The following is a 22,948-nucleotide window of genomic DNA, read 5'->3' on the forward strand; positions in this document are numbered from 1 at the left end:
GTCATTCTACATTCCATTCATCGCTTGGATTCATACAAGTATGTCATACATTTCATATACGGTATTAGTTATGCATTCTGACACGATCAATTACTATCACATCATCCACATTGATACGTTATACACTTCTTCAGTCATGCATTTCATACATCATACACTCATGCAGTGCGAGCGGAAGTAAGATATTAGCCCTCATTACCTCATTCAGTTCTGCTTATCGCATGAAGGCAGGGAGTGTTGCTTGTTGAGTCCGTTGCATGCAGGGTGTGTGTGTGTGTGTGTGTGTGTGTGTGTGTGTGTGTGTTTGCAGTTTGCTTTATTGGCTGTCTTGCGTGTGTTGCATGCAGTCTTCCCCCCCCCCCACTTCAATACCACTCTCCATTTCTTTTCTCTGAACTGGCTTGCATGTTTCCCCTTTAAGGTGGACACGCAACACCCGACTAGCTGGTCGACAGACATGACGGGTTAGTAAGTGTGCTGATCTTTACAGGAGAGCTTCCAGAGCCCCCAACTCACTTTTCTGACCTCGTGATAACAATAGAACGGTTATACATACCTGCGAAGGACTTACATGTAGTGCTGTAAGGTACCATATCGATTCTGTGATAACTGATGTGCATAATGTGAAACTCTTTTTACTTTAACTTGGCCTAATATTGTCATCTGTCCATCTTAAATGCTGAGGTGTAACAATATATTAGAATATGCTGGTCATGAAGAAGTGCAGTGGAAAGGATGTAGAGCTGCAACATTGTCTTTTTCTGCCACTAAGTTATACTCTGGGACAGGTTAATGAAAAAAGGTATAGTTTTATATCGTGGAACTCATTGGCATACATGATAAACCTCCTTCCCTCCTCATTGCTCATTACATGGGTGGGGGCGAATCATTCTTCCTGTGACAAGTGCATGGTGTCCTTCAGCCCGTAGGAATCTCAAGGGAGGGCGTTTGCAAAGTGGCTGATAAATGCAGACTGTGTCCACCTTCATGATTTCATATAGTTGTGGTTATTAGGAATAGTTAAAACGGTTGGAATATCGTTTAGTTATTTTCGAACCCCAGTCGTTTATGCGTATTAATACTGATGGCGTGTTAGAAGGGTCTCGTTAAGTTATGAGTTTCAAGATTAGGTAAAGGAACTATTTATTGCAATACAAATTATAGTGTACAGTACATTCATCGTCATTATCCACACCTCCTTTCCCATCCCAAGGTGGGGTGAGGTAGGGTCGAAAGAACCAGAGAAAACTTGATAGGCTGAAATATTAAGGAAAGTTTACCCAGCTGATTAAGCCATACTCCCATTCACTCATTATTCAGATCCCCGGAATCCTGGTTCTACCTATTACTTCAAAAACATTTCGCACTTAGCTCCACCTTCACCTATGTGAGTCCGACGATTGTCAAGTTAAAACGGCGTGCCAAACCTTGGTCATATACTCAGTGCAAAATCCATCAATCGCTTGTCTCGTTCGCTTTTATAGAGCTCTTTCTCACTCACACATTTATCATATCAATCCATCTTCTAGGCGTACCACGTCTCCTCCCACCTTTAAATTCTCTCACATACATATACCATTTTCACCAATCTGTTCTTACCCATTGATCTCACCAACTGACATTATAACTGAACGGATATTGAATTTGGCCGTCTGTTTAGTTTCTGTTTTTATTCCTGGAGGGAACAATCTTGCTGGCTCCTGGCCTTACATAAAAAATAAATAAATAAATAAATAAATAAGCATACCCGAATTAATCGTGGCAAACTATTCATCTGTGTTAACGAGTTCATATTTTAATTTCATGTATTACTAATGTTTTTCCATCTAAACAGGGAAGGGTGTGGGGAGGTGAGAGCAGAGGAAGAGTGAGAAGTATACTGAATTGAACTGATTATAGATCTGAACTTTTGAATGTGAAGTATTGATTGTGAAACTAACTCAGAACCAATGATTTTAAATTTAAAGTAGTGAACTTTGGATGGTTAATACTGAAGGGTTGATTTTCATAACGTTTAACCGTGGGCAGCATATCTGAACTCAGTTTGAAATTTTACATTTCACCAGTAAATGGAAATCTTTTATTTTGAACTAAATTTAAATAACTGAATTAAAACTGATATTACCCTTGAATAAACACTGGACAGGAGCTGGTGAATCTGACACACTGAATACTGTTTTAGAGCTTTGACTTCTGCATACTGTATAGTTTGTCACTTAAAATGACAGAATCTTTGACAGTTTTGAATTTGAACTGTATACTTCAAAAATTTTAAATGTGAAACTTTGAATTTGAATCTTTGAATTTAAATGGGGATTTTGAACGGTTGAATTTGAACAGCATGTCTGAGCATGGGTATTCAGATTATGGATTTGAAATTTTGCGAATAGCTTAAAATAATAATAATAATAACTTGGAAAACTAAACAAGTGAATTTGAACACTGAAAGTTTGAATTTGAATTTGAACATTATATTTATTTGAACTTTTTGAATGATTGTATGAATTTGAACATCACATTCTGAAGTGACTTTTGAACGTTGACTCAGAGCCGTTGGATTTGAAAGTCTGAATTTCAAAGAGGCGCGGGAAGATGGAGTGGCATAACTTCTACAGCGAGTCTCCCAAGATGGTGTTGGGTCTGACTGTTGGAGCCGGGTTGCTCGTCTATTACCTGGTGGAGGCTGTCAAGGTGAGTCTAATATTAGCCTTTAGATCAACTGGTAGCATCTCGAGAAACGTGTATACTAGCGTGGAGTCAGGGATAAGGTGTAGTGCAGTGTGAATAGGGGTTATTGAAAGAATCCGTACTTTTAATCCATCGATGTGGCATTCCCTACATTTAACGTGTTTAGTAGCTATAGGCTAATCACTTAGTTAAGCAGATTGGTTTCTAGCAACTGTTTTTTTTTTTTTTTTTATGTTGGATCAATGAGTAGCATCTCTAGCTTCAATGTGGACTGTATTTAGGAATTTTAGGTGAACTCTGACAAGGTCAAGTCTGACGTTCCTTATTTTTAGTAGTGTGTTTGGCGCATTTTCGCTGTTATTTATAATTTGTAGCAACTATTTTTCTTTAACTTACCGTAGATCTTTAGCGTTGTGTGTACTAGGGTGAACTCTGGGATTAGGGGGGGTATATAGTAAGAACGGATTGCCGCATTGGAGTCAGCTTATGAATAAGTTTGCATTTTTTAGATTTATATATCATATCCAGTGTCATGTGTGCAGCTTCTTACTAAGGGTGAATTTTGGCAATAGGCGCCGAGTTGGTAGTCTATATCGAAGTTATGAATGAGTTAATACTGACCTTTTTAACCTATGAGTGATTAAATACATATTTTTAAAAACATACGAATGAGTTACCGTAATACCGATCTTTTTAACCAGCTGTCTGGTCTCATCTTGTTCGGCTGTTTTCATTTTTATTTTCTTTTTTAGAAACCTTTTCACGAGTACCGGTATACTTTTCTAGCATCGGAAAAGAGAAATTACGTAAGAAATTCTGTACAGCGAAATAATGAGTCGTGTGCTTTTAACGTTGTCTAGATCGTAAATTTATTGCTTTTGTATCGTTTTTCACTACCATGCCCTACAGTCTTAGTAAATGTTCTCAGTTATATATTCTGGCATCAGATACATGGAGAAAGAAAATGGCTACAGTGGGGTCTGATTTTTTTTTTTTTTTTTTTAAGTTACACAACTGACTTGTCGAATTCGTGCCATAGTTCACCGAAATGTATTAAATACCGTACATGCCATTATACAGTAGATCTGTAAACGACACTACGGTATATTGACTAAAGAGGAAGATTAATGTAGATACGAGTTAATGCATGATATATATATATATATATATATATATATATATATATATATATATATATATATATATATATATATATGCACATACGGTATATATTGTGTAATTTACCGGGTCGGCCAGGATCACGTGATGGTTGTGATCATTAGCTTTTACCCTTCCAGAAGGGCTGAGAGCTCATATAGTCCAATTTAAGGGCAAAGCCTTGACCTTCACACACGCACACACCCATTCCTTTGCTCAAGTGGAACAGAACGCACCAGCTTCGTCAGTGAAACTTTTCGCATCCCGAGCAAAGCGCGAACTCTCGTCTTAGCAGATGCTAGGTGAGAGCGTTACCACTGAGCCGGCGAGCGATATGTGTGTGTGTGTGTGTGTGTGTGTGTGTAGGAAATGTTGTCTGTCCTCTATAGAAATCGGGGGGATGCATAGGGAACTCTAGCCTGAACAGCTCTAACATGTGATTTTTTACAAGGAATTTAGATGTATACTATAAGGCACAAAAGTATCGGTGCACAATATGCGCGAAACATTTTGGACTACAGGACGAAGGTCACTGAAATATTAGTGTCCGACCTACCACACGTTTATAGCCCTTATGTCGAGAGGTGTCATATATCATATCCTCTTGCAAATATATAGCAGATATTTATATAAACATTGTTCATACAAAATGAGACGTTGATAATGCATCGTGGGAGACAAATATACACTGTAGTGGGTAACGTGGCTTACATTGGTGGTTACGCCTGTCAACCCTCCCTCAACATAATCAGTTGGTGGAATGTTTTTGGTGGACATCGGACCATGTGTGCACCGATACCTTTGTGACTCATAGTGCATTACACTTGCTAAAGTGGCGCCTCTGAAGGTCATGATAATAATTAGTGAGAAATATTCAAGTCAGCATGGTGGAAACATGGTAGCCAATTACCTTTTTTTTTTTTTTTTTTCCCCCTACAGCCATAGCATTATTATCTAACCTTCAGCAACATCCAACTCAACCCTTCATCATCTTTAAACATACTTGGGGTTTCGTACTCTCGAGATTTATCTTGGAAAGATCATATTACCTCACTTGTAATAGGCCTATCTACTTCCCAAAGATGTGAGCAAAACAGACTCCATGTCTTCTTTACCTCTGCACAGTTGTAGACTTTATACACGGGTTTTATTCGCCCCTGTATAGAGTACAACTCTCATGTGTGGGGAGGCTCCCCACATAAGCTCTAAAGGTGGAGTCAAAAAGCTTTTCGTCTCATCAACTCTCTTCCTTTTTCTGGCTGCCTTCAACCTCTGTCTCATCGCAGGGGTGTGGCATCTTTATATCTTTTCTCTTGCTACTTCAATGGTCACTGCTCCTCTGAACTGTTTGTTGCTAGACGGGCGCGTAGCACTCATCTAGCAACAAACTCCCATCCCTTTTCTGTCAAGCTCACTAATGCAAGAGTTAACCGTTACTCCCAGTCCTTCATGAATGCAACAGGTCATCTCTGGAACTGTCTTCCTCTGTCTGTATTACCTACTGTCTATGACCTCCAGTCTTTCAAACGCAGTGTCCAGGCATCTCGAAATGAACGGATCTTGAATTTGACTTTTTTTTTTTTTTGGTTTGTTTAAGGAACAATCTTGCGGGCTTCTGGCCTTTGGTTCCTTCTTCCATGCATTAAAAAAGTGTGTGTGTGTGTGTGGGGTACAGTGTGTCGGATGAGTGGACGAATAGGTGGGGTGGGTAGGACAGGTGGAGCTGGTGGACAGATTTGGTTGGTGTGTGGGTGTGTTGAGGGAAAATAGGTTCATGATAGGAATAGGCCTATGGGGAATATATCCCTGGGGAAGTGGGCCCAAAGAGGAACATAGGGGTAAAATGAGACCCCGAGGATCTCCCACAGGGGGAGTGGCAATGCAGGGTCTCAGGCAGCGCCGGTATGCATAATCATGGGGTTTTACCCGGGCAACGCTGGGTACTCCTGCTAGTATCTATAGAACACATATAGTATATTTATATATTTATAGCTTATATGCCGATGTCGGCATAGTTTATACTGTATAATTCATAAGAACCCAAGCCGGAGACCCTGCAAAATATTGTCTCTCATAGAAAATTGATTAGAAAGGAAACCAGAATTAAAGAAGGGTTCGTTACTAGTTATCCGGACTCATTGCATTGAAAAAATGCCAGGAATCATAAGCAGTGGGAAAGATGATTGAGGGAGACGTTCCAGAATTGATCAGTCACACACTGTTGTATGGAAGACAGAGTGGGCAACTGGTTAACTCTTGCTCTAGAGGCTTGGGCAGAAGAGGTGAGAGTGTAGGCCAAAGGATGTTGCATGTTCTGTCATATATATATATATATATATATATATATATATATATATATATATATATATATATACACACACACACTCACACACACACGAGGTGCTACCCAAAAAGTTCCAGTATTTTGAACAGAGGGAGCCAACAGTTTGCAGTTTTGCCTTTTGCCTCTAGGAGGGGTCAGCAGCGCCCCTTATGCATCACTGTGGCCCCGGTCGTGTCTGAGCGGACGTGTTGTTGAGCTACGCTTACTATCGTAACGTGGTGTGTAGGTGGTTTGGCAGTTTTGCAATGGCGCAACAATATCAAGTCGATACTGATCATTTTCTTTGATATCCAAGGGATTGTTCACAAGGAATTCGTCCCACCTGATCAGTCTGTCAGCGGAAAGTTTTACTGTGAAGTTTTGCAGCATCTGAGGAGGAACATCTGCCGCAAACGTCCATAACAGTGGAAGAACAAGGACTGGGTCCTGCATCATGACAATGCTCCCGCCCACACATCAATTGTTGTCCGGCAGTTCCTGGCTTCCACTAATACAGTAGTCGTTCCCCACGCACCTTATTTGCCTGACCATGCCCGTGCGACTTTTCCCCGTTTCCCAAGCTGAAATTACGACTGAAAGGGCGTCAATTTGACTCAACAGAGATCCAGACAGGATCGCAGGAGGTGCTCAAGACCATCACGCCTGAAGACTTCCAGAGATGCATGGACCTGTGGAAAAGACGCTGGGACCACTGTATACATTCCCAAGGGGACTATTTCGAAGGCGACAGTGAGAACTAGGAGGTAAGGTAACTTATTTTCCTACAGTATTCAAATTACTGGAACTTTTGGGTAGCACTTCATATATATAGATACATATATATATACTGTATATATATATCTATATATATATATATATATATATATATATATATATATATATATATATATACATATAATGCAGTATAGTATCACCAAGGGGGAACCCAACACCCCCAGAAGGAGCCCACAGAGGAGCATATACAGTGCGACTGGACTCCGGGTGACAGGGACATAAGTTCGCCTGGGCCACGCGCCCCTATGACCTGGAGTTCACACACGGCCACCATAGCAGGAGAGTGAAACTACCTTCTAGGCGACCTGACCACCGACAACCACGGGGTTGAGCTATTACTCTAGCTCTAGTCAGCACCCCTGAGACGGCCGGTAGCCGCTCAACCCTCCTGCAGGAGACAGCCTGCAGTTGCTCTGGAGGTAACGAGGAGACGGCCATTAGCCGCTCCCGCCTTCGTCAGGAGACTGCCAGAAACCGCTCTGAAGGTGCCCCTGAAGAGATGGCTGGTAGCTGCTCGACCCTCCTACAGGAGACGGCCTGCAGCTGCTCCAGAGGTAACGAGGAGACGTCTTGTAACCGCTCCCACCTTCGTCAGGAGACGACCAGAAGCCGCTCTGAAGGTGCCCTATACGAGATGGCTTGTAACGGCTTGACACTCCTACAGGAGACGGCCTGCAGCCGCTCTGGAGGTAACAAGGAGAACGCTCCGGCCTTTGTCAGGAGATAGCCGGTAGCCGCTCTGAACGTGCCCCTCAAGAGACGGCCGGTATCCACTAGACCCACGTACAGGAGACAGCCTGCAGCTGCGCCGGAGGTAACGAGGAGACGGCAGGTAGCAGCTCCCGCCTTCATCAGGAGACGGCCGGTAGCCATTCCGAAGGTGCCCTTGAGTCAGCCTGTAGCTGCTTCCTTCCCCAGGCCACTGCCAGTAGAAGGGCCCTAGCGACGGCCAGTAGCCGCACCCCTAGAAGGCCACAGCCAGTAGCCGTACCCCTAGAAGGCCACAGCCAGTAGCCGGGCCCTACGGCAGGAGATGGCCAGTAGCCGCTCCTCCGTCAGGTACTGACTCCTGCCCACCATCCTACGACCCAGAGGGAGACCCCAGCCCGGAGGAGTATTGGAGAGGCCCCGTAACTACCACCGGGCTCTTCTCACTACAGCCGGTTCCTGAGAGGACCCGCCTGATGGACCCCGACCGAGGTCGACGCCGCAGCCCACTCCTGACGGCGTCCCCAACCGCCGGAGACTGCAGCCCCCGGGACCTCCGGACTGCCCCCAGGACCCCCGGGCGGGACATCCCTTCACCCCGACGCCGGAGATCTTCGTCCTCCGTCAGACGCCTGAGCGAGAAGTTCAGGCAGCTTTTCGGCCCCAGCCCTGAGGGCCAGACTCCAGCCCCAAGCCCTGAAAGTGCGGGACCCTTCGGCGCCAGCAGCCTCGGACGAGAGAGGACGCCCCTACGCGTGATCCCGTGGCCCCTGAATACGGAGGCCCCTGGCGGAACGGAACTCAGCCGTCAGTAGTGAGGCTGAGTCGTCTCCGTCGCCCTTGTACCTGACCGCCAGTACACCCAGTCCTGACAGTGAGTGACAGTGAAAGCACAGTGTCCGTGACATAGTGAAGTAAGGGTAGAACAGTGTCAGAATATGGAAAGGCAGTGCGCGAAACATCAGTAATAATATAAAAGAAAGGTGGAATAAGTAAGGTAACAGTGAAACAGTGAACACGGCAAGGCAGTGAAATAAAGGTCTATCTCAGTGAACATAGTGACACCGCCTCACGTTAAGATCGTACGGAGGCCCCAGTGCAAGAGTAATAATTAAACGACCCGACCGACAAACCAGTTAGCCTGCCAGCAGTGAAAATCGTGCCACAAACTCGACCAGTATACAGAACCTAGACTTTCCCAAAATAATAGTGTTTAGCTTCTCTGCCCTAAGTGCTATTCACCTTACCCGATCGTGTCCTAAGTAGTATCCTGTGCGATACAATCACCCGATATCTAAGCCTTAGAATTATAATTGTCCAGCATAACTGTATTTGTGATATCTGCCCGTTCTACTGTAGAATTTATCTATACACATGTAAAAGTGTTGCCTTGAGTTTTTGTCTTGCCTCTCTCTTGTTTGTCTATGCTCCGGTCTAGAAAAAGAACCCAGCTGCAAGGATAAGCTTGCCCAGCTGCACACTAGGCGTTAGAGGGACGGGAAGTCGACCCTAGAACACCTAGCATTACAATATATATATAATCACATAGGCTACCCTGAGATTATAACCCATCTCTGCTTGAGTTTCATGGTATTGTCAGTATGTACTGTTTATTTAAAAACATGTTGAGGAACACGGTGACTTGTTAGTTGAGCGGCAGGTGTCTGGCGCTGTCTGGTAACTTTTAGTGAAGGCCAATTAAGTCAACTCGTAAATTTGTATTTCACTGCTTACTTCAAAGTGTCGCCAGGACTTTCAAATTGAGTTTCTTTTGCTTGTGCGCTGATGGGATAACTTAGTCAGAAACAGTGAGTTGAAATTTTAATTTAAATGAGTCGACTAAATGGCAGCCTCATTCCCGTGTTTTCAGCATATTCAAGCATTACGCAACCTCCCCTTTTAGTGTTATTGCGTAATCGAGTAGATAGATAAGTCGCTGATATAAGTTCACCATGATTCCGTTTTCTCGCCTGCTTAGGATGCCCCTAGTCATATACAGGTATATAGAATATTTCACATTCATTCTTGCAAGTTCTTTCTGCTCATGGTACGTTATGTAGCATTATTTTGTAAGACAGTATGTTAACGGTGTCAGTAATTAAAATATATAGCTACGGTAAATAACATGCAGGAGTAAGATCAATAAGTCGCTGAGAACTTAGGAGCATGCTAAACCCGCAAGACCACATCCCTCTGACTATTTTTGGTATCGTGATGACGTTCTTCGGACACCTGTGTGTGTGTGTGTGTGTGTGTGTGTGTGTGTGTGTGTGTTACGGATTATCTTTAGTATCATATCATCATCCCACATCTCTCCCACCTGCAGGTGAGGTATGTAGGGTCCAGAAAGCAGGGGAATCGAAAGAATAAAATAGTGGCAGAACTATTCATCAATATGTCCAGTGATATGATCCATACTCGTACACATCCATTCATTCACCATTCAAGTCCTCGGGAGCTGGATCCAACTCATAGGTGCACCTTTCCACACGTAACGTCAAAATGAGGCTACCCATTAAGCAGAATCAGTTCGATGACTGTGTAAGTTGAGAACAGGATGCTAAACCCTACGCACTCTGTACAAATTTTATCCGTCTATCTCGATCCCTTTTCGGTTCCCTGGCATCTTCGGACTCCTTACCTTTCTTTCTTACACACTCATTTACAATATCTATGCCTGTTCTTGGCCTGCTACTTCTCCTTCCCCCTACAAACTCTGTCACATATACAGTACCATTTTCACCAGCCTGTTTATACCCATTCTTTTCATATTATTACGAGTGTACCAATAGGACGCTCTCTTCGGCTCCGTTATCCACGGACTTCTTTACTCTGCATCTTTCACGAATCACAGGCTATTTCTTATCCTGTCTTTCCGCACTTCGCAGACGTTTCTCAAAACCCCATCTTCACCGCTGTAACATTTTAATATTTCATTTTCATGCCACACCAAAGTCACACCAATATGACAGTATGGGTATTATTATTATTATTATTATTTAAAAATGCAGCCACGGGCATTCTGAGCTTTCACATCAGTCTCCATTGCAGACATTACCACGCATAAAAGAGGCTTAGAAATTGTCAATTGGAGTTAAGAAGAGGGTGAGGGTGATGGTGGTGATGGTGGCAGTGGTGGTGGTGAGGGCGGTGGGGATGAATGGTGGTGATAGTGGGTGGGTATTGAGAGAGAGAATGATCGTTGTTGAGTGAGGGTGAGGGAGGGAGCTTTTTTTTTTTTTTTTTTTTTTTAATGCGAGGAAGAAGGAACCAAAGGCCATGGCCCGCAGTAACAGTTCCTTCCAAGAGAAAAACAAAATACAATAGAGAGCCAAATTCAAGATCCGATCATTTTGAGATGCCTGGACACACTGCGTTTGAAAGACTGGAGATCATAGGCAGCAGGAAATACAGACAGAGGGAGACAGTTCCAGAGCTGACCTGTTGCATAAATGAAAGACTGGGAGTAACGGTTAACTCTTGCATTAGAGAGTTGGACAGAAAAGGGATGAGAGTTTGCTGCCAGACGGGTGCAACGCGCCCGTCGTAGAGGTGGAGGAATGCAAGCAGACAGTTCAGAGGAGCAGTGACCATTAAAGTAGCGATAGAAAAGAGATAAAGATGCAACAGTGCGGCGAAGAGACAGAGGTTGAAGGGAGTCAGTAAGAGGAGGAGAGTTAATGAGACGAAAAGCTTTTGACTCCACCCTATTGAGAAGAGCTGTATGTGGGGAGCCTCCCCACACATGAGAGTTGTACTCCACACAGGGGCGGATAAAACCTCTGTATAGAGTCAACAATTGTGCAGGGGTAAAGAAAGAGCGGAGTCGGCTTAGCACACCCAATCTCTTGGAAGCAGATTTTACAAGAGATGTAATATGATCTTTCCAAGATAAGTCCTGAGTAAATGAAACCCCAAGCATGTTCAAGGATGATGCAGGATTAAGCTGAATATTATTAAACATTAATGGGTATACCTGTGAAAGATTTTGTCGGGTTGATAGGTGTAAGAACTGAGTCTTAGATGCATTAAAGACAACCATATTATTTTTACCCCAGTCAGCGATACGAGCCAAGTCAGACATTAGGTGTGCCATAGCCTCATCCCTTGTTTCTTGAAGTAACTGTTGAGATGGGCGTTGCGGGAACCGAATGGAAAGGTGAAGGGTGGAGTCATCAGCGTATGAGTGGATAGGGTTAGATGTACAGCTTAGAAGATCATTGATGAATAAAAGGAAGAGAGTTGGTGATAGGACAGAGCCCTGAGGAACACCACTGTTGATAGATCTAGGAGAAGAACGATGGCCATCTACAACAGCGGCTATAGAACGACCAGAAAGGAAGCTAGCGATGAAGGCACAGATAGAAGGATAGAAACCGTAGGAGGGCAGTTTGGAAATTAAAGATTTATGCCAGACTCGATCGAAAGCCTTTGAGATGTCAAGTGCAATGGCAAAGCTTTCGTCAAAGTCCCGAAAGGAGGATGACCAGGAGTCTGAAAGGTAGGTGAGAAGATCGCCAGTGGAGCGTCCCTGACGGAACCCATACTGACGATCGGAAAGAAGGTTGTGATAGGAAAGATGCCTTAAAATTTTTCTATTAAGAATTGACTCGAAAACTTTTGAAATACAGGACGTTAAAGCAATTGGACGATAGTTGGAGGGTTGGGAGTGGTCACCCTTCTTTGGGACTGGCTGAATGAGAGCAAACTTCCAGCAAGAAGGAAAGGTACAAGTTGACAGACAAAGGCGAAAGAGTTTGCCTAGGCAGGGTGTAAGCACAGAAGCACAGTTCTTGAGAACAACAGGAGGGACCCCATCAGGCCCATATGGCTTGTTAGTACTGAGGCCAGTGATGGCAGAAAATACATCAACTGAAGAAATTTTAATGTCAGCCATGAGGAAGTCAGAGGGGAGAAGTGATGGAGGAACAGCACCGGAATCGTCTAAGGTGGAATTGGAGGAGAAAGTGGTGTGCGAAGAGATCTGCTTTATCAGTAGAAGAAATAGCTACAGAACCATCAGAGTAGAAAAGAGGAGGGAAGGATGATGAGGTAAAGTTGTTAGAAAGATTTTTGGCAAGGTGCCAGAAGGAGCGGGAAGAATTCGAGTTGGAGAGTTGAGAGCATTTAGTATGGATGAAATTATTTTTAGTAGAGCGAAGAACAGACTTAGCACGATTCCGGGCAGAAACGTAAAGATGATGTGATTCAGGGGTGGGTTGGCTCCGGTACCTTTTGTAGGCCCTCTCCTTGTTGCGGACAGCATTAGAACAAGCGTGATTAAACCAAGGCTTTCTTGCGTTAGTCAAAGGATATGAGAAAGGAATGTATGCTTCCATGCCCGAGAGAATAACCTCCGTAATGCGCGAGGCACACTCAGATGGCTCCCGGCCATGGAAGCAATAATCATTCCAGGGAAAATCAAAGAAGTACTGCCTGAGGGCCTCCCAGTTCGCGGCTCCAAAATGCCACAGACGACGTTTCCCTGGAGGGTCCACAGGCCGTACCGGAGTGATAGGACAGGTTAAGGTAATAAGGTTGTGATCGGAGGAGCCCAATGGAGAGAAAAGATTAACAGAGTAAGCAGAAGGATTAGTTGTGAGGAAGAGGTCAAGTATGTTGGAGCTGTCTCCAAGGCGGTCAGGGATTCAGGTAGGGTGCTGTACAAGCTGCTCTAGGTCATTAAGGATAGAAAAGTTGTAGGCTTGTTCACCAGGTGGATCCGTGAAAGGAGAGGAGAGCCAAAGGTGGTGGTGAACATTGAAATCTCCAAGAATGGAGATTTCAGAGAAAGGAGAAATGGACAGAATGTGTTCCATCGTAGAAGTAAGATAGTCGAAGAATTTTTGATAGTCAGTAGAATTAGGGGATAAGTAAACAGCACAGATATATTTAGTCAGAGAATGACAGGAAAGCCGAAGCCAGAGTGTGGAGAATTCAGAAGAATCAAGTTCAGGAACACGAGAGCAAGATAAGTCGTTGCGTATGTATACACAACAGCCACCTTTGGCTTTGAAATGAGTATAGAGAAAGTAGGAGGATACAGAAAAGGGTTTGCTGTCGGTTGCCTCAGACAGCTGAGTCTCCGTCAGAAAAAGAAGGTGAGGTTTAGAGGAGGAGAGGTGGTGCTCAACAGAGCGAAAGTTAGATGAAAGGCCGCGAATGTTGCAGAAATGAAGAAGAAGAGAGTCAGACAGTGGTTCCAGGCACCTCGAGTCGTCACCGGGAGAGGGGCAGATGGCGGGGGCATTTATGGTCCCCCCCCCCTGGGGACTCCGAGGCTTGATTAATAGACGCCATTTTTGTTGATTTTTGAAAAGGAAGTGTAGTGTGTACTGTGCATGTAGTTTGGTGAAGATAGTTAGAGAAATTTGTACTGGAGAGCATGCTGGCCTACTCTCTGTGTAACTGAGACACTGAAAAAGTTCAGCAAAGGGGGATGGTCAGGAACTAGTCCTGAGGGCTGATGAAACGGGAGCTCCAGCACTCCCTGTCATCAGCTTTCCATCCACCTCGGGAGTACTGCCCTGCTCGACTGGTGCTACAGTGAATGAGTGGGTTTGAGCGTTTGTGGTGGTGATTGTGGTTGAGTAAGTGGGTGAATGAGTGAGGAAATGTGTGTGCGAGGGAGGAAGGGAGCTGATGAATATGAGTGAGTTTTTGAAGGAACGAGGTTGGATGTGAGGGTGGGAGGCCTGGAAGTTCAGATTGTATGGGAGGTGGTGGAATGGTTGTCGGTGATTGTGGCGCGCGCGCGTGCGTGTGCGTGTGTGTGTGTGTGTGTGTGTGTGTGTGTGTGTGTGTGTGTAATTCACCGGGTCGGTCAGGATCACTTGATGGTCGTGATCGTCAGCTTTTACCCTCCCGGAAGGGAGCTGAGAGCTCATATAGTCCGATCTAAGGGCAAGGCTGTGACCTTCACACGCGCACACACACGTCCCCTTGCTCAAGGGGGACAGTAACCACCCACTTCGTCAGTGAAACTTTTCGCAACCTGAGCGAGGTGCGAACTCCCGTCCACCAGTTGGCAAGCGAGAGCGTTACCACTGCACCAGCGAGCGGTGTGTGTGTGTGTGTGTGTGTGTGTGTGTGTGTGTGTGTGTGTGTGTGTGTGTGTGTGAACGAAGAGGAATTGTTTGAAGGGAAGGGAGTTTGAGTGAGGGAGGGTATGAAATGAATGATTCAGTGCGAGGGCGAGAAATAATCATATTTTAAAGCTGTCGTTTCGATCAACCCATTCACGATTTTCAACCGAGAGAGCCTTCCACCTCTCCCTGATGTTATAAAGGGTTAAGAGCTGTATTCTTTGCCGACTTCCAGGCACCTCTTCCTTACTGATATGCCAACTACAGCATTTCAGAACTGGATATGGTTTATAGTAATTAAGGTATCATATGTAGGTAAAGATGGAGCAGTCGTATAAGACGCTTAGGTGTGAGCCTTGGGCGGGTTATTTAACAGTTATCTTGGGATAAAAGTTCACACAATCATCCAGGTTACCTCCCCTAGGTGTTACCCTAGGTACGGGTACTCAGTTTACCTACCAACCCAAAAGAGATGAATGGACACCCGAATAGAGGGGCGCCAACTTCACGCACCAGGATTCGAACTCTGGCGCTGTCAGGCCAGCAGTATATACTGTAGACAAGAGCCTCCTAAACCCACTAAAACCGGCATTAACATTTTCTCTACGGGCGATCTCCACCAAGCTGAAGGCAATCGGCTGGCGGTAACATTACTAATTCCACTCGAGACGGGAGGCCAGCCACCCGCTTGTAAAATTGGATGTTATTTGTGTGGAAGATGTTGGTTTATAGTTTTATCTTATTCATACACAGCCAACTGTTTTGACCATGATTTAAGTAACTCTATAGTTTTATGTTCATTCACTCACCTATTAAATATTCACATCCAAACTGTCTTGATCTTTTAGGGCTATAAGATCGCTTGTTTATACCCGTCTTCTCTCGGTGCAGGTAATTATCATACCGAACATATTACAACCAAACTTCTTGTGTCGAGCTGTATGTAAGATGGCTAATTTACGCTGTACTTTATCTTCACGTTTATCCAGCACCTACTGAACGCTTCTCAGCTAAACTTTCGTTGAGCTGTGGATATGGATGCGCGTGTACACTTGTATCCTCACAGTGGGAATTTTCAAGCACTTCACAGCCAGACTTTCTGGAGATAAAGTTGTGTATAACTTCATTTATGCAACTGCCAAACACTCCACAGGGGCTAGAAGAGTGAATAGATGAAAAATGCGACCCAACAAAGTTATTCATTACCGGTATATATATATACAGAAGCCTCTGTGGTACAGTGTGCGTTTTTGTACAGTGAAGAACGAGGGTTCGCGCACCAAGGTAATATACGTTGGGTGCGTTCTTCAGGCCACATACTGCATTGACGGACACAAGGGGTGCTGTGGTTGAACCAATGTCGCATACTATTAAGTATGCTTGCACCCAGTCGGCTTGCGCGGGCCGCTTACACTTGGTTCACAGACTACACACACATCCAAAGCCACTCCAACACCACAGTTACTTTTACATGCACTTCTCACTCTACATACAATCTCTACCAGACAACCTAAGCCACTTGTTGGAGATACATTGGCTGTATCGTCCCCACTTCGGTTGGGATCCGGTCCTGCAGTGGACATTCAAACGGCTGATGAGATGAGATATATAGTATATGCAGTTAGGATGGATTAAAAAAAAAAAAAAAAAAAAAAACGAGGTGGACAAGGTAGGGGAGTTTATGAGGGTTGGGTGTGTGAAATAGGAGGAGGATGGAATTAGACGAGTTAGATCGAAAACCATGTGGAGGGAGATTAATTTCCAGAAACGGGTACACAATAGTGACCACGAATGTAGTAGCGTACCAAAAAAAAAAAAAAAAAAAGAATGTTTACCAGGGTTAAGAGTGTGGGAAGGGTGATGTGTTGTAGAGGAAAGGTTGTTATTGAAAAGGGACAAAATGCCATGTTTAGTAATTTGTGTTTAGGCCCTACGGCCTACACCCTGCTAGATGTGTTGTCACGCAATTAGACTGAACTGTTGTGGAGGAAGCTGACAGACTCCACCAGGGCAAACTTTAACCGGTTGTGCAGTTGCCAGATAATTAGATGCAACATACCTGAACCATGATGTACTTAACCATAATTGTCGTCTGTACTGTTATCTAGTTTGTCTGAATGTGAGTAGTAATGGATGGTATCCAGTGTAGTCTGGCTAGATCCAACCTGTCTGCGAGAGCTTTCACGGTGAATACAAACTTGAAATAACGGTTATTCATTCAGCAGTTGGTCAAATTATCCTGTCAGAGTCTTTATATGATATAGCTATCTTGCATATATATATATATATATATATATATATATATATATATATATATATATATATATATATATATATATATTCAGAATATAACTATAGGTAAGCATGAGCTTTTGTCTGAAAATAATCTCTTTTCCCTTCTGTCAGCGTCCAGTGTTAGCATGTCGTGGTGGTCGCTGGCGTTCATTCTTAGAGGCACGTCTGGGCATCCTACAGGAGAGGTACTGGCCCACACCATGGTGCTACGAGGCAAGATGTCAGACCATACTGGCATCTGTACTGCGCGCAAGGCTGCCAGACATTCCATATGCAAGGTTATACTACTGAACTGCTTTATACCATACTTTGTGTAACATGCGGCGAAAGCTTTTAGCTCTGATTGCCCCATGTTTGCTGTTATATCTTTTTAGCGGTAATATTTCCAGTGTGCTGTTTATTTATTTGTTTTGTGGAATATGATCATTGTTTGTTTTTACATAATTTCTTCACTGCCTGCATAGAACTTGTGCACTGGACATTGTTTGAGATATTGACAGATTTGGTCATACATTTATGTATTTATTGCCAGACGCCTTAATCCTGCAACGGGTGGTCACAAACAAATCTCCTTCATGTCGCCCTTTCCCCCCTGTCCTCCACCATTTCATTACTCACCCTCCTGCTCACATCCCCCTCTCATATACTTCTCCACTCCATCCCTACAACTCATCCTCGGCCTCCCCCCCACCTCCATACATAGATATATAATTTGAGTCTGGTGCTTATTTTTACATACTACATAGGATAATAATCAGCAGTCCATTTTGTTAACTCGTTCACCCAGTCCATCTCCAGAGAAACACTTACCTCTCAGGAAGTGATGACGCCTATCCCTTGTCCATTTCTGATGGTGACTATATGCTTTGACAGTTCCAGAAGAGGGGTCGACTGCATTACTTGTGGTGGTGCAGCCACCTCATGGACGTAATCAAAGAATCTGAACATCTCTGAAAGATCTAAACAGAATCTTCACTCAGGATACGGAGAACCCTTAACTCTTCATGTGTGGATTTTTTCTGGGGGAGATATGTGGCCCACTTAGACAATGAAGACATTGTACCTCTCGTCGTGGCTGGACTTAATACTTTAACCTGTACCCGGCAACAGATGATTGCGTTGCATTTTGATATCTGTCGGTCCTCCACCTAATTTGTAAACATGACATGTTTATTGATAAGAGGATGATGGCACGCTGGGCAATCTCTGTCAGTATTTAAGAACACAGTACTGTCCAGAAGTACAGCCTCCTCAAGTTCTTGTATCCTTTTTTTTTTGGGGGGGGGGGGCAAGCGCCTCCAAACACCACTCCCTACACCACTAACATTATGACCCAGCCAGTCCACTATTACCAGGTAGACAAACTGTACACTGGCTCCCTTCTCCCCGCTGAAGAGGTTGTAAAATTGGCCCCATAGCAGAAGCCATTTCTGACTGCCATTGCAACCACAATGAGGACAGGATAAAATGACATACCGGTGTCAGTTGCCACCGCATCTGTTCTCTTCACTAGTAATGTTTAAGTAATTTTCTTCCCGGCAATTCAGTATAGCTAAAACGAAAACTGAATTGAATTCCAGAGGGCAGTAGTGTACAGGTTCCGGCGTGGGATGATGGGGCAACCCTACTTTCGTTATCAGTCTTTGCCTCCCGAATGATTACCTTACTTTTGTCATAAGTCATTTCCCCCCAGTTCAGAGGTGCTCAGTCTCAACCTATTTAGAGATGCTCTGCGTGAACCCATTGAGAGAAAGGTAAGGATTTCTAACACTGCATTACAACTGGTTTAATACTTAATTTCATTGCTGTTCGTGCATTAACGTAATGTATTCAGGCATGCACTAAAAGATTTGGTTCAGTTAAGAAAAATCCTAGCAATTCCAAGGCTCCCAAAACTACTTTGAGTAATCCTTCTTCTCTTGTTGGTACACACCCAGGAATTTTACTTAGATTAATACGAAATTATTCAATCGAGAGATATAGCCTACCAGCAGAGGGTGAAGCAGGGCAAAAAGTTGATTGCCGTGTTGATAAGGCCCTTTCACCCAATTTAGCAGGCTCTTTTACATCACATAGAGAAGCAAAAATTGGTTTATCGAAAGCTAAAAGCCAGTTTTCATCTAAGGGGCTTTATCCACCCGGCCATCCTTCATACGGGCGAGGCAAATGTGAACTCCTGGTTCATCAGAATGCTATTTCACAACGCGGCGAAATCAGCTGTTTTTTTTATATCATGTTTTGAATATACGGTTATACCATCTTTTTCCCTGACTTTGACATGATTATCAACACCAGGCATGGGGCTTAAGCCTGGCCTCGGCTCGTGGGCTCGGCCTCTTGGCCACATTTTGAAGGTATCGGCCTCGACCAGGGCCTCTGCCTCCAAAGTTGTAGGGGAGACGGTGGGGTATGAATGGGTAGGGAAAGGTGCTATTGTAATGGAGGGAGAGGGGTATGGAAAAAACATGAGGGGTGGGGGAGAGCGTGGGACACGCTGGTAAAGGGCTTCGCTAGTATTGTGATGAAAAACAGTAATAACTCATTAGCAGTGCTGACCTGCAATGTAGAAAACAAGTGAGTCTATGCAACATTTATGACTTCGGAAAGATTTACTTGAGATCATTTGATAAGAGAAAATGTACAGATTACCACTCTTCCTTTGATGTCTTCTAGACATAATATTAACAGGAGTTTCCTGTTATGCAGATATGTTTCTTATTCTGATACAGATGGAGAGGGGGGGGGGATGGGATGAAGATGACTGAAGAAGTGGCTGTGCAGTGTGGGTGTGGAGAGGAAATACAGGAAAGAGGGAGATTACTGTGTGACACGCAGACGCTAAACACCCTGATCTAGAGAGAGAGAGAGAGGAGGGGGGGATGATGAATAGGGAAGTGAGTGTCATGGCAGGAGTTGGATAGGAAGAATGTTGATTTTTTTTTTACACCTGAATGGATATTCAGCAGAAATACCAAATTAATGCAGATATATGGTATTTAAAACAATCACAAGCTTGCCAGCGTATAACTATAGAAACAGAATCCAACATGAATATTTTTGCTATTTTATGGGGAAAGGAGACATACCTATGAATCATTGTAAACAATGTTGAACTGCTTGAAAATGGACGAAAAAAAAAAAAATTACAAGAGCAGCAACGATAAACATCTATCTATCTATTGCCAGACGCCTCAATCCCGTTTGGGGTGGCCACAAACAAATCGCCTCCAAGTGGCCCTGTCCCCCGCCATTTCACTCCCCTGCTCCCAACTCACACCCCCCTCACTCATATACCTCTCCACCCCATCCCTCCATCTCATCCTCGGCCTCTCCCTCCCTCTTCCCCCCTCCACCTCACTCACATACACTCTCTTCGTCAGTCTTTCACCCTCCATCCTCTCCACATGGCCAAACCACCTCAGTGTGTTCCTCATAACGCTTCCTATCACATCCACATCCACACCACAACACTCCTTTATATCCTCATTCGTCAGCCTGTGTCTCCATGTGACTCCACAGGCTCCTCTTAAATAACTCATTTCCACTGCTCTCACTTTTGACTTGTGTCCTTCCAACAACGTCCAAGCTTCACTTCCATACGTTAGAGTTGGTATCACAATACTGTCATGTAGTAACTTTTTCACTTCCATGCTCACTTCCCTGTTCCATATCACTGCTTTCAAAGAACCAGCAACCTTTCTTCCCTGCTGTACCCTTTCAAGCACTTCACCCTCCAAACCTCCATCCTTACTCATCACACTACTCAAGTACTTAAACGTACTCACATTTTCCACTTCACCATCCAACCTCGCTGTACATCCACTGACTTCACCTCTCTCAAAGACCATCACTTTACTCTTCCCTACATTCACCTTTAGATTCCGTTTCTTACACACTCTTTCAAACTCATCCACCAAGCCTTGCAGCTCCCCTTCGTCTTCACTCAACAACACAGTATCATCTGCAAACAACAGTACAGGGAGTTTCCAAACACTGTCCTCTCTCACCAGGGCCACTCCAACATCCACTACCCTACCTTTTACCTCTTTTATTACCCCATCCATGAACAGATTGAACAACCATGGAGACATGATACATCCCTGTTTCAACCCAACTTTCAAAGAGAAAAATTCACTTAGTTCACCATCCACACGCACTGCAGCCTTAGCTCCATCGTACATACTCTTCACAGCATTCAACAACTTCCCATCTACTCCATATATTCTTAACACTTTCCACAATCCTTGTCTATCCACCCTGTCATATGCTTTCTCCAAATCCATGAAAGCCGCATACAACTTCTTTCCCTTCTCTAGAATCTTTTCCACTAAAGATCTAAGAATGAATATCTGATCCACACAACCTCTTCCCTTCCTAAAGCCTCCCTGTTCTTCTCCAACTAATTTCTCTGTTCTTTCTCTAACTCTGTCAATAAGTATCCTACCATACACTTTTCGTATTATACTAAGAAGACAAATGCCCCTATGATTACCACACACTTCTTTTTCCCCTTTTCCTTTGTACAAGGGACTTCCAATCCTCCGGGACTCTACCTTCCTCCCAGGCCAATCTGCACATCTTCCACATCCATTCTACTACTGTCTCTCCCCCATGCTTCAGCATTTCACCACACACTCCATCAATTCCTGGGGCTTTCCTCGATTTAACTTTCTTCATTGCTTCCACAACTTCTGTCCTACTGATTTCTTCCTGTCTTCTCACCTCCCTCCTTCTCCCAGCCATTCACCAACCACTTATACTCGCATTACTTCCATCCTCTATGTTCAACAATTTCTTAAAGTGTTTTCTCCATCTGCTCACTTTTTCTCCCTTCTCCACTAGTAATCTACCATTTTTATCTTTCACTCCTCTGCTAACTTCACTTCCACCCTGTCTTACTCTTTTCACCTCTTTCCAGAACATACACTGTGTGTGTGTGTATATATATATATATATATATATATATATATATATATATATATATATATATATATATATATATATATAAACTTTTGGCAGTAGATAAGACTGTGCTGGTATTTTTAACTTGCTCCTAAAATAATGTCAATTCTCTCTCTCTCGTTTTGTCTGAGCAGGGAAATGTTGGAACTAAAAGATGGTGGTCAGGTGTGCCTGGACTGGCTGGTTGATGGGTACGGTGAGGTTGGGGACAGTCACCCCATCGTGATCATCCTGCCGGGCCTGACGGGGTCCTCACAGAGCGAGTACGTCAAGGGCTTCGTGCTGAGTGTGAGGGATGCGGGGGCCAGGTGTGTTGTCTTTAATAACAGAGGCAGAGGCGGTGTACAGCTCAAGGTGGGTATATATAGGAACACTTATGCATGCACACGTACACATTCACAGTTACTCGTGCTTTCTTGCATGCAAACTCTCTCTCTCTCTCTCTCTCTCTCTCTCTCTCTCAATAAAATTAAATGAGTACAAACTTCGAGCACCAGTGATTTACTGTTTGATTCCGTTAATTGTTGGTGTTATTGTTCAAAAATTAATTGGATATGGTTAGCCTATTGGAATTTGGAACCTTCAGCTTACTCAGTGTCATGATATCTTTTATGCTGTGATTTATTTGTGTCACAGAGTTTTCAGCTTAGCGGTTTTATAGCAGTGAATGAGTTAGAGACATAATCCATTAACCTGTTTTGTATTGTGGCTTCTTTTATGTTGTACTTTCGATTTCATAATCATCATCATAATCATAATCATCAATAGTATCATCAACATTATCATCATCATCATCATCATCATCATCTACCCATTCTCCAAAGACTCTAACATAACTTCTCTCCCAGATCTGTCATCATCATCATCACACTTCCCACCTACCCTATCCTAACTACTCTTCTGTACCATCATCATCATCATCATCATCACCGTC

At 43.8% G+C, this 22,948-nt stretch overlaps 1 protein-coding gene across 1 annotated transcript in view; it reads left to right on the forward strand.

Moving 5' to 3' along the window:
• The first annotated feature begins 2,592 nt into the window (after positions 1 to 2,592).
• The window catches only part of LOC145405004 (protein ABHD1-like), a 48,099-nt gene continuing 27,743 nt past the window's right edge, over positions 2,593 to 22,948 (forward strand). The window contains exons 1-3 of the mRNA XM_080276505.1: positions 2,593 to 2,691; positions 17,164 to 17,330; positions 22,149 to 22,368. Coding sequence (XP_080132631.1) covers positions 2,593 to 2,691; positions 17,164 to 17,330; positions 22,149 to 22,368 — 486 coding nt within the window. The remainder of the gene's footprint in view (positions 2,692 to 17,163; positions 17,331 to 22,148; positions 22,369 to 22,948) is intronic.

This window comes from Coenobita brevimanus, chromosome 65 (genome assembly GCF_032717465.1).
Source record: "Coenobita brevimanus isolate Jiangsu-jjx chromosome 65, ASM3271746v2, whole genome shotgun sequence".
Lineage (NCBI taxonomy): Eukaryota > Metazoa > Arthropoda > Malacostraca > Decapoda > Coenobitidae > Coenobita > Coenobita brevimanus.